General features: G+C 53.7%; 1 protein-coding gene across 1 annotated transcript in view; it reads right to left on the reverse strand.

The window, feature by feature from the left end:
* Positions 1 to 12,875, reverse strand: part of AJAP1 (adherens junctions associated protein 1) — a 71,428-nt gene that overhangs the window by 11,513 nt on the left and 47,040 nt on the right. Inside the window, exon 2 of the mRNA XM_008049710.1 lies at positions 1,805 to 1,892. Coding sequence (XP_008047901.1) covers positions 1,805 to 1,892 — 88 coding nt within the window. The remainder of the gene's footprint in view (positions 1 to 1,804; positions 1,893 to 12,875) is intronic.

Consider the following 12,875-nt stretch of genomic DNA (forward strand, 5'->3'; position numbering starts at 1 on the left):
ACAGGCTGGGATGGTCCATCCCTTCATCTCAGGATGGGCTGCGGGCCTGTCTCTGGGGAGAGTGGGTGCCCTGTCCCCAGCCCACCCCAGGTGCACTGTCATGAGCTGGAAATGAATTACCCGCCATCCCAGGGTCCTGCTGCAGACCCCTCCTGTGTGCCCCATGGACACCTGCCTTACGTTCTAGTGCCTCTGGACAAGAGGCCACTTGGGATGGCCATGGGACCCTCACCCTTGTCAGTCCAGGGATTTGACAAAGGAGGCGATCAGGGACCCCCTAGATGCCACTGTTATGACAAGTGCACAAGAGGGACTGGTGGAGTGGCCGGGAGGCAACTCCCCTGCCGCGTGCCATCTCCCTCAATCAGGTTACAGCTCCTGATGCCCACCCCTCCCCCTCAGGCTCAGCGCCCACGTAGAGGGAGGGGTCGTAAGTCTTGGTTTTTCCCCTGCCTTAGTCTTCCCAATGAGAAGAATCCCGATTCCCAGAGTGGAGGCCCCAGTCTACAATCCAAGGTGAGAAGATAAATGCAAAACCGAGGGAGGGGGCTTTCTGCAGAGGAGAGCCTAGTTCCTGAACCCACATGTCCATCCTCGGTATGTTCTCCCCAAAAGGTTCTTTGATAGTTGGCTGCAATCTCAATAGTGTGGGAGACTGGGAGGCAGACTGGCCACAGCATGGGCTGCACAACCGCTGTCTCCTCGGAGAAAATGCAACTCTTCAGTAAGATGGTCAACATAATCTGACCCGCCACTTGTCGGCAGAGGGTAGGGTTCCAAAGCCTCTTTTTGGGCCAGCGCCTGCCTGAGAGGCCCTGCTGTGAGCTGTGTGTTGTCCTCATCACCTGTCCCCAGAAAACGCCTGAGGTCCCAGTTGGCGGGCTGTCAGGAGGCTGTTCCGAGGCCTTGCCAGTGGGGCGAGAGGTCTGTTCTGGGGTTACATCACCCCCACCCTCCCTCAGACCGTGGCAGGGTCCCACCTCCTCTGATCCCTGGGTCTGGCTTTCTCTCCCATGTTCGTGGGTTCCTCTGTCATCCAGAGGATCTGCTACCGTTTTCACATCAACCCCCACCCTGGATTTCCTACACTGTCTGCAGGCAGCAAGGGGCCCTGTCTGTTTCATCAGGAGGGAGTTTAAGCCTTGATGTTTAAGAGAGACAAGTCTCTGTAGGAGTGGCTGCAGGCAGCGAGGCCTCCGAGACGCTTACGAGTAGCAGGGTCACCCAGCAGTCCCCAGTTTTCTCAGGGGCGTAGCAGGTGTGTACACCCAGCAAGACCAGCCTCAAAAGTAGGCCAGTTTCCAGGAGGAAATAGGCAAAGGCAGGCTGCCTGGAGCAAAGCAGTAACCTAGTTCAGCGCAGAGCGGCTTCCAGAGGAAGGAAGGATGCAGACATGGGTTGGGCCAGCCATGGGCCGTGGAGACCTGAGGAACGGGCATAGGGTCCCGTGGGGCTGCTGGACCTTTCCAGAAAGCTCCAGAGGAAATAAGAAATAGTGACTGCACCCTGGGTGGGCAACACTCAAAGCGACACTTGGGCCCAAAGAAGGAATTCGGGAACGGGGACAACAGGTGTCCTGAGCAGCTGTGTTGGGAGGGCTGGGCTCGCTGGCATCCTGCAGGGAAGACTGCGGGAAGGGCTGCGCCCAAGGGTGGCATCCTGTCAAGAGCTCTGGCTGTCAAACTGCCCAGGGTGGAAGCCAGCAGAGCAGGCTGCGTTTGCCAAGTGGGTACCTTTCTGTGCACCTCCCCGGGGACCCCCGCAGCCCCCCATTTCCAGGCCAGAAAGGCCCGAGGAGCCTTACCAATTTTTTAAGACAAGAGTTGTGATGAGAGCAGCTATGACCATGATGAGGGAGACGGTGATGGTGATGATCTGATGGACAGCCAGACCTGGAGAGAGGGAGAGAGGGAAGAGGGCACGCGTGAAAGCAGGCTCAGGACGCCAGGGGTGCCGGGAGAGGCGGGGCACTGTCCCCCAACCTGGGTAAGGGTGCCAGGGTCCGTCCACGCAGCCTGCGCACACCCCTCAAGGGGCAACACCACCGGGGCTCCTGTCTCCTTCCCTGTAGTGCTGTGGGCACCGAAGCTGTTCCCTTCGGGGTCTGGGAAGGAGGCTCTGGGTCTGACCTCTCTCCTTCCCTCCACCCTCTCAGAGCCAAGCTGTGACCTGGCCCCTGGGTGGCTGCATCCTTTCTCACACCTGCCGAGCCTGTCACCTGCTGCTTTACCTGGCGACAGGTAAGCCCTTACTGAGACAGGCCCCTGCTTCTTCCCTTGCACCCTGGTTGATTTCTTCTCCTTGCCTGGAGCAGGAAGCACACAGGGCTGCTGACTGAGAGGCAGCAGGGTTTGGCTTGACTTGGGGGAGCCAGGATGGCCAGGACTTGTTGGGGGAGGGGAAAGAGGTGTGCATGGGGGGAAAACCCTTGCAGACCTGGGGCCTCGGATCATCGGGAGACAGCTTCCTCTTCCTAGAGTCCTCTCTGAGAAGTGCATAGCTTGATGGGAAAAAAAGGGTCCAGGCCCAGCGATGGATACTTCCCAAAGTCCCAAAGGAGAGCCCACGGTCTGGTCCTGTGGCCCTGCTCCACCCCCTGAATGGGAGCTGGGGACACTGAATCGGCAGGATAGGGACAGGAGGACTAACTGCTTCAGAAGGGGGGCAGCCAGAGCTCCCACCAAGAGAGCCCGCTAGTCTCTCCACACGCAGCAGCAGAAGAGGTAGGAATTCTCTCCTACCTCCCTCAGGTCCCAACTCTCTGTAACATCTGCCACCAACCACAGACACAGGGCTGAGCAGGAAGAAGGTGGGTGCACAACTGCTCCCGCCACTGGCCCCGCCCCAGGCCACATTCCCTCTAGACCACACATCTGCCACCTCGTTCCTGGGACACGGACGCCAGGGACATCCCCTGGCTGACTCCACTGACCAGTCGGGGCCCCCTGAGAGTCCCCAGCTCGGACTCTGTCCCACCGGCAGCCAAACCTGTGCCTGAGGAGCAGAGGATGTTGGCAATGAGGGGAGCTTGCAGGGCCTGCAGGCGGCAGAGCTTGCCCTACCAGGAGGCTGGTCTCCCCTGTCTTCCACCTGAGGCGTCCGAGCGATTCCCTTGTCTCCACCCCTGGACTCTATCTCAGCATCCACTTCGCAGAGGCCTGCACATCACACCTGACCCATCTCTTAGGCCGCTGGGGTGGCACACTGCGTGTGCAAGTTTCAGCATGGCATATTTCAGCGTAGCAAGACTTTTCTGGCAGCCTTCCAAGGACACAGTCTCCCAAACAGATGTTACCTCTCTACCGAATATGATCCTCATGGGGGAAATTGTCAATATATGACTAAGAGTTGGCAGGACCAGAGAACAAGCCCTGTCTCCCTATTTCTTGTTCTCTGGGGGTGACTGTGGCTTGTCATGGGGGATTCCCCCCCGAACCCACAGGAAAACAGTGGAGCAGACACAAGGGGTCACAGGTCTCCCCTTTTCCCTCTTTCATCCATTAACTCAAGAACGTTTGTTGTGCACCTACTCTGTGCCCGCAGTGCCAGCAGTGACCAACTTGGCCGTGGTACCTGCTTGGAGGGAACAGTCACTCTGGTGCTTGTTTTTTTTTTTTGAATTGGAGTCTCACTCTCGCCCAGACTGGAGTACAGTGGCCGCTCCCAGCCACTGCAGCCTCGACCTGCCGGGCTCCAGCCATCCTTCCGCCTCAGCCTTCCGAGTAGCCGGAATTACAGGCATGCGCTACCACACCCGGCTGATTTTTTGATTTATTGTGGAGATGAGGTCTCGCTGCCCAGGCAGGTCTCGAGCCCGCGGGCTCAGGCAATCCACTCACCTCAGCCTCCCAAAGGCGCGGGATGACAGGCTGAGCCACCGACCCCGGCGGTGCTTGTCTTTAAAGTCACAGCATTCACTGCTAGTTCCAGCCAATGGCCTCTTGAACACTTGAGCCCAAACCACTATAAACCACTGTTGCTATCCACCACTGGGCGAGGCTCCCATCTCCTCCAGGACCCCAAACTGACTTGCCAATGGGTGGGCTGAAAGCTAAGTCATACTGCAGAAGCCACACTCAATCTCACCAACAATGGAGTGCCGGTCATCCCTATCTATGCACCAAGTTCCCTGAGACCCAACTTAGACCTAATGCATGGAGGATTTGTTGAAAAGCCTGGGTCACCTGCTCAGTCTCCTCTCCCTTCACCCACATCCTCCCTCTTTTCTCAAGAGAAAGCATGTGCTGTCTTCCACATAGAGAGAGAATGTGTACATTCAGTGTCTGTGATTCTTGTCGTGAGAAAGAGGCCGATGGTGACGGTGATGATAATGTCGGTGGCAATGAATGATGGTGATGACGGTGGTGATGATGGCAATGATGGTGAGGGTGAGGGTGAGGGTGACGACGGCGGTGACGGCGGCAATGACAGTGATGTTAAAACGATGGCAGTGATAACAAGGATGGTGAGAATGACGGTGGTGATGAGGAGGAGGAGGAGCATGGTGATGGTGATCATGCCGGTGATCATCACAGACATGCTCAACCACTGACAGCAACTGTCATGTGTGTTGTCATCTCATTTATTGCCAGCAACAACTCTAAAAGGCAGCGATGGCCATTGCCAACTGTGAAAGCAAAGCCTATCTAGAAGAGTTTGCATAAATTCCTCAGATGACATAAGAGCTGCTGGCTCCAAAGTCCATACCAAGAGCAATTATATTACACAGTTCTGAGTTCAGACTTAGTCTCAGTGTTGACTCTGACCCGATGGTCTCCTCTACTCCTCCTTCCAGGCAGAAGCTGGCCCTTCTCTCTTCTACATTCCTGGGAGAGAACAAGCTTCTATGGTCACAGAGGCAGGAACTTACGCCCCACTGCCTCCTCTAAGGCAGGTCCCTCAGGCAGTGCTCTGGTCCACCCCAGGACCCTCTCAGCCATTTTTGGCAGGTCACATCCCAACCCCTTGGTAAGCTGGGCCTACTGTTTCTTGGACTAAACCTGCCACCTTCAAGGTCAAGGCTGGAGAACTCATTACTGCAGAGGTAGGTGATAGAAAAGAGCAAAGAGGGTGGAGCCAGAGGGCAGCAGCAGGGAAAGCTTCAGCCTGAGAGGGCAAGCTCGGTGGTGGCAGCAAGAGGACACTTATAAGGGCAGAGTACTCTGCCACTTGTTCCCAGATACTTTTGGGGCTGAGGGGTTTCCTATGTTTGCCCTGTCCTAAGGGCTCTTTTTCTGCCTTCTGTGTGAAGTTTCTTCACTGCACTTCCCAACTTAAAATCTGAAGAATGCAGTGTGTGCCCAATAACCAGCAAAGAGTACCTGGGCAGACATAACAATACAACAGCTTTCTCAAATAATCTCTTTATGCTGGGCACACTAAGTCTTCATACCTGCAATCGATCTAACCCATCCCGACCCTGCATTTTTTGCACGTGCCTGACTGGCCAGAAGCCTAATGCGAAAGAAATAAAATGACTTTCCCCAGGTCACCCAGCAGACCCAGGTCTGGAGTCCCCGAGAAAATCAAACATCTAAATCCAAATCCAGCACATCTGTAGCCACATCCTGGCAGGAAAGTACTTAGAGAGAAACATTTCACCACCCCTCACACACTTTTCTTGCAAAGCAAACAGACTTGTGCTTCAAAGCCTGGCCCATGGGGTTTGATGGGCCACTGGGCTCCTGCATAGGAAACCACAGCTATGAGAAGAACCGACAGATCCCACGGTCATGGTGGTTGAACCAGAACTGAACCTTTAGACATGTGGTTCAAATAACATTCATAGGAAGCAGGTTGAAAATGGAACATGCTTAAGGATGCCTTGTCACTTCTTCTCATTGGAAGGTTGCTTGCCTGGAAGAGGGTAGAGCAATATGTGAGAAGTTGTGCGGTGTCTAAAGTGTGCATCTTATAAAGCTGTCCTCCCCAAATGCCAGGAGTCATTTCCTCACCTGTGTAAGTCCCTTAAGTCTTCACGTTGATCCCAGGCAGGTAAACCTTTTCTTAAAGGGCCAGATAGTAAATATTGTTGGTTTTGCAGGCAGTATGGATCTGCGCCTACTACTCAACTCTGTTTTGTGGCACAAAAGCAGCCACAGACGATATGCAAACAAATGGGCATGACTGGGTGCCAATAAAACTTTACTTATAAAAACACACAGCAGCCATGTTTGGTCCATGCACCACCGTTTGCAGGGTCCCAAGCTGGATAAATAGCCCAAGGTGGCTCAGCTTGTAAGTTAAATAAAAGTGTATTCCCATGTTGTATGATTGGTTACAGCTGGGAAACAAACTGTGCTCTTTCAGTCCGGAAGCCTAGGACATCTCCATTCCATACTCAAAGGCTTATTGTCCACTGGAATCTTCACTGGCCATTGTCAAGGTGATTTCAAAGAGACCCACAGTCTCTAGTTTAAGGTAGGGCCATAGTTTTCGGGAGCAGTAGCCTGGCCCTGCTGTCTTTGTCCATGTGAAGCCCCTCCAGGAGCAATCACTTTGTGTGAGGGATCCCCTTGAGAAGTCAATAAACAGGATCTGTGATGTTTGGAAATTAAAACTCAGGAAGAAATTTATCAATTTAATCCCTCTGATGGTTCTCAGAAATGTTTCAGCCACGTGTCTATCTCAGTTTTCTCCACACTGAAAAGAAACTGCATCTTGCAAAAGACAAGCCTGTTGAGATAATGGGTCACTGTGTGAGCAGGAACTGTATCCTATCGGTCTCAGGAAAGGACTTTCCCTGCACCATGAAAATGGCACTGTTCCCGGGAGGATATCTCCCTAACCCCCCTTCCTCACTGGTGTCTTTCACACTCACACCTTAATAATATCCCTCTGGGCAAGTCTCTGGTGGCTATTAAATAACAGGCAGCAACATCTGTGCCACAAGCCCTGCTGACCCTGGAGAAAGCAATCATTGAACAGTCTTCACGCCAGGTGTCCAGGGGGGCAATGATTGGGTGACAATGATATCACCTAAGGGAACATAAACTCTATGCCCCCAGGAAAGAGAAAAAAAGGGAAACCAACAGCAAACCTTCTCCTCTTCCCTTCCAAGGTCAACATTGAATTCCATCTTCAAAGTCTTTGCAATTCAGACATGGTCCCAGAGCCCAGAAGCACACTGTGTGGGAATTCTTGCTTCCCCTTCCTGACAGGTGTTATTGTTCCTGCTAATTTAGGGGCTCTTTCTGCTCCTGGTAATTGCCACTGTATACTAATGTGCTAGGAATCAGCTGCCATCTAGATAATGAAAAATTATACCCAGAATAATGGATGGGGACAGATGGATTACGGAGCTTTGCATCAATCAATGGGGCTTTTATGGTTATATTTGTGGTGGTTTGTAATAAGATCAGGCCCTGAAGATTGATGTGGAAGTTGGTAATCCATTTCTGGGTTTGAACGAGGTCTTATTAAATGAAGCTGAATCAAGCATGGGCGATTGTCCACGGCAAAAACAAACCCATCAAGGGCTTCCTTTCTGGAACGTGAGGGTGCTGGGTGGCACATTTGGCCAGCAACCTTGGGTGAAAGCAGCAGCCCCGGGCCTGGAATTGCCAAGGCAAATGGATGCCATTTCTGCGTCCATCATGGCTCATCCCACAATGCAGGGGTCTCAGGCGCCCGCATTACGCGAACAAAGACCCAAGGTCACCGGACACAAGGGTGTCTGCCTTGCAGAAGTGAGTCTGATGGATGACAGGGTGACACCAGGCACCCAAAGTGCCAATTCCAGCACAGATAAGCCATTCCTTTTCCAACAAAGACCTGCAAATGTCAGCCTCACAGCAGTCCTTGCCAAAGGGTCTCTGGGAACACGCTGGCCTGAGAAGGGAGAAGCTTGCAGTGCCCACTGGGGGAAGAGGGAGAGGCCAGCTTGACTCGCGCGGGTTGGAGTCACTTCAGGATCTAAGGCTCCTTCGTGAGGCAGCTGTCACCTCCTGGGGCCAGGTTGCTAAGAGAAAATGCACCTTCTAAAACTGGGATTTTCACAGAAAAACAGGCCACCAGCTTTTATGGCAGGGACACAAAGGAGTGTGCTGTTTTCTTTGTGACCCTGCAGAGGCTTCCAAGAGGTGAGTGTATTAGGGTTCTCCAGAGAAACAGAACCAGTAATATATACCATATATATTATTATCTCTATCTATAGCATTATATATATTATAGAGAGGGAAAAAGGAGAAAGGGAGGGAGGGAGAGAGGGAGAAGAGAGAGGGACGGGGGGTGAGAGGAGGAGGCAGAGGAGGAGGAGAAAGAGAGCAGTCTTATGGGAATTACCTCCTTTGATTCTTTGATTTTGGGGGCCAAGAAAAGAAGTCCCATGAGATGCTGTCTGCAAGCTGGGAAACCAGGAAAGCCAGTGACGAAATTCAGTCCAAGAGCCAAAGGCAGGGGAAGGCAGATGTTCCAGTTTCATCTTCACCACAAGGAGATGGGGCCAGGGACACTGATGTAAATACCAGAGTCTCAAGGCCTGGGAACCAGGAGCTCAGATGTCCAAGTGCAAGGGCAGAAGAAGATGGATACCATAGCTCAAGGAGGGAGAAGAAGAAAGGGAGGGGAGAGGGGGAGGGAGAAGGAGGAGGGAAAGAGAGAGAGAGAGAAAGAAAGCGTGAGAGAGAGAGGGAGAGCACGTGAGACAGAGAGAGAGCAAGAGCCAGAGAGAGAGAAAAAAAGCCAGAGAGAGAGAGAGAGAACATCTGTTGAGAATATCTGTCCTTTCGCTGCCTTTTGGTTCTGTCCTGGCCCTCAGCAGATTGAATGCTGCCTGTCCACACTGGTGACTCAGAGTGCTGATTCACATCCTGACCTCTCCCAGGCACACCCCAGAATAATATCTTACTGGCTGAGCATTCCTTAGCCCTGTCAAGTTCACACCCCAAATTCACACCCCGAATTAACCACCACAGTGAGTGACGGCCCAGCCCAGGGAGCTCTGTGGAGATCGAGTCTCCGCTCATTAGCAGTCCCTCCAGCTTAGACAGGGTCATACGCTAGAGGAAACAGAGATCCACTAAGGAGAGACAGCTGTGCTGACATCTCACAGAACGGGCTCAGTCCCAACCGCACAGTGAAGGGAGGCCCCATGGTGCCAAGGACCACAGGGTCAGCTGGAGCTGGGGACTCCACCAGGGACCGCTGGCAACGTCTGGAAGCATTTGGGGCTATCACAACTGGGGCACAGGGTGGCTCTGCTGGCATCTTATGGGTAGAGACCCAAGACGCTGGTGCGCATCCTGTAAGGCAACTCGTAAGGAAGAAAGACCTGGTCCAAAATGTCAGCAGTGCTGAGACTGAGAGGCGAGGTTGAATGGGCCACACCCTGTGTGGCCCCAAATATTGAAAGGGGAGCCATCCTCTGGTTCTTCGTCCTCCAGCCACCTCCTTACTGATAACAAAGCCAGGACTGAGGGAGTGGGAACAGACTGACTTCTGGAGGCTTCCAAAGAGTCAATCCACATAATGAAGCAACCCTGACTTCCTGGTAGAGTGTGCCAAGCCTTGTTCTAAGTGCACCAGTTCATACACAGTTCACTACCAACACCATGACATGGGTGCAAGGATGTTCTCCAAGTCCGGAGGGAGGCTAAGGGATGTTCCCAAGGTTGCACAGTGCAATTTGAGGGCCCCCAAGACCCCCCTCGGGCTCAATAATTTACTAGAGGGATGCACAGAACTCAGAGTAGCCATTATACTTGCAATTTTGGTTTACTACAGCAGAAGGATACAGGCAAAAATCAGTGACAGAAAGAGGCGCACGGAGCTGAGTCTGGGAGGGACTGGGCATGAGCTTCCAGACGCCACCTTCCACGGAGGGATGTGGGTAGCACTAGTCCTCCCAGCAGTGATATTCGCCAACGCACATGGAAAGATGCCACACGTGGAAGCACCCTCAAGCCGGTGCTGGGCTCTACCACGCAGATCTGGCTGACCACTGGCAGGACTGGCCAGTCTCCAGCCTCTCTGGAGGTCAACAGCGTGTGGCCCCAGGTTCCCATCATAAGTCACACTGTTAAACTCTCTGGGCGGGCCCAAGGCCCCAGGAGGTCAAAGACTCTTATTAGGCAGGGTATTCCAAGTGCTGAGAGGTCACCTCTCAGGAGAGAGGAGCAAGGACGTTTCTTTGGGCAGAGTTAATCCTGTAGCATACACAAAGCTGAGACATGACTACATGGGATTCCAATCCAAGCAGGCCTGCCCCAGGCTCAATGTCCCAGCCTCTCTCCTGCTTGGACCCCTAGAGATGTGTTTGTCTCCACATGGGCATGGCTAATGGCCATGCCACCATGATCTTGAGAGACATGGGGCTCCTCTGACACCCCCTGCTGACTATGGGCTCCAGAAGGGACGTGAGGGTGCATTCATGTCCCTGACCCTAGGCTCCATTCCAGCTGTGTTCCCGGGACTGGCCATGTCACAAGGCGAGTCCCTCTAACAAGAATTTCCTTTGCATCTGGTGACTCCTCAGACCCTGAGAACATAAGGTGCTACAGACAGGTGTCGGAGACAGCCTGGGGCACAAGTCTTGGCTACACAGACCACACACCACCCAGCTCCAGACCAAACAAAGGCAGCAGGCAACTCTTCCCTCTCGGCACCATGTTCTTGACCAAATCTCAGCTGGTTCTGTTCTTGGCCCGAGAAGCAGGCACCACCCTTTGAAACCTGGGATCCACAGTTTGGAGTTGGGGGGAACCTGGGGGATCTGAGGGTAGAGTGCTTTGGAAACACATTTGCTGGCAGTGGGGTACCTTCCAAAGTCTCATGCCTTGGGGGGTCAGTCGGAGTCAAGGACACTCAGAAATTGCAAAATCATAAACCACCCGACAGTGCCTTCAGGTCTGTGGTCTTGACTGCACATGTCTCAGACACTGTGCGGCCCAGAAGCCTAAGATATTGACATCTGGCCCTTTAACAAAAGTCTGACTCCTACTCTGGGAGTGGTCACTCCGTATGGGGTATGACTCGGGTCGCAGATGGGCAGCCTTGGCTCATGGGTCTCCACCACGGTGTGGCCACACGTGCTGGCCAAGGTCAAGTCTGCACGTCGCCCCTTGCGGGAAACAGAAAAGGCTTGATACGCGATCCTGATTAAATTTAATGGCTACGAAATGGGTTACAAACGGAAGCCAGGCTCTGGCCATCTGGTCCCTCTGACTCACATTCAGAGAATGTGGCCCAGTGGACAGAAGTGACCAGGACACTGAATCAGGGCCAAGGAGACACAGCTCCCGGCCTCGGGGCGACCCCCACCCACATACTGGACACTCCAACATGGGGAACTCAGATCCAGGCTGCATCTTTTCCAAAGAGGAAGAACCAGTCCTGAAGGAGGATTCGATGCTGAACTTCCAAGGCAACTTCCAGAGCAGGAGCACACACATGCATACACGCACTCACACACACACTCATGCACATGGGACACACAGGTTGAATGTTTCGCTAAGCTCATCTCATTTAAGAACAGAAGCTGGCCGGACTCGGTGCCTAAGCCTGTAATCCCAGCACTTTGGGAAGACAAGGCGAGTAGATTGCCTGAGCCTGCAGGCTCGAGACCAGCCCGGGCAACTTTGTGAGACCTCGTCTCTACAATAAATCAAAAATTAGCCAGGCATGTAGTGTGTACCTATAGTTCCAGTTGCTTTGAAGGCTGAGGCGGAAGGATTGTCGGGGCCCAGCAGGTCAACGCTGGGGCGGCGGTGAGCGTGCCACGGCACTCCAGCCTGGGTGATGGAGTGAGACTCCAACTACTTAAGCTTAGCAGCTGATCTGGAAATGGCCCACTTTCACTTAACTCCCATTCGCATCTGAATATTTCCACCCAGGACAAGGCTCTGCAGGCTGTGTTGGGGGAAGCCGGCCCTGCGCAGGCTAAGGAGAGATCAGGGCCTGGGAAGAGACACCCACATGGTTCCCGCTGGTAAAGGAGGCTTCAGACAGGCAGAGGGACCTTCCGCTGTGAAGGCCGCCCTGTTGGAGGGCCTGAGTCTGGCAGGAGGCCCAGACCCCCCGTGTCAGCTATGCAGTGTGTTCTGATCACTGACAAGCACACGCCACTTGGATGGAGGTCAGAGTTAGCCTATAAAATGGTGACTGGATCCCACCTCACAGGTACTTGGTGCTACACCTCTCCCCAAGGTATGGCCCTGGGACCTCACTGCTTCCTTGGGCAGAGACGTGCCTGGCACTGGCACTGTGCCGTGGGCAGGAGCAGCCCTGGAAGGAAGGTGCTCAGATCGGGAATCTGCACACAGTAGGTGCTCAAAGGATAGTGATCTCTCCCTCTGGCTGCAGTCACTGTGGAGTGCACAGAGAGGCTTGGGCCACCTCATTGGAGCAGGAGGGCTGGACTAGGCACATGGGCTCCAAGGGTGGCCCGGAGCACCCACTGTGCAGATGGGGATCACAAAGACAGAAGGGCCGATGCCTGGGCCTCTGAGACAACCCTGGGACGTCCAGGGGCATCACGGCTGACTCCCAGCCAGTTCCCAGTCCCAGGGTCCAGACCCCTCCAACCCTTTAACTTTGGATGATCTTACGAAACACTCCCTGCCTCCCAGATGCCTTTCCAAGCTAAGCAGCGGGAATTCAGATGGAAGGACGTTTGCCTCCCTGGGCTTGGACCCTCATCCCTGACTCATCTTCAGTGACAGTTTCAATACCGACCCTGGTTCAGGATAGAGATGCCCTTCCATCAGCCCCATCTGAGAGGGGCAGATCCAAGTCATTGCCATCAGCACACTCTAAGACAAGTCTTAAAGAAGAAAGAAGCAAGGGACTCTCCGTGCCAGCTGAGACCAGGGGGCCCTGAGCACATCCAGCCAGATAGATGGCTTCCTCTCTGTGAGGGGACAGTCACAGGGCCACCA

Source organism: Carlito syrichta, unplaced genomic scaffold (genome assembly GCF_000164805.1).
Source record: "Carlito syrichta isolate Samal-C Ts95f unplaced genomic scaffold, Tarsius_syrichta-2.0.1 Scaffold136066, whole genome shotgun sequence".
Lineage (NCBI taxonomy): Eukaryota > Metazoa > Chordata > Mammalia > Primates > Tarsiidae > Carlito > Carlito syrichta.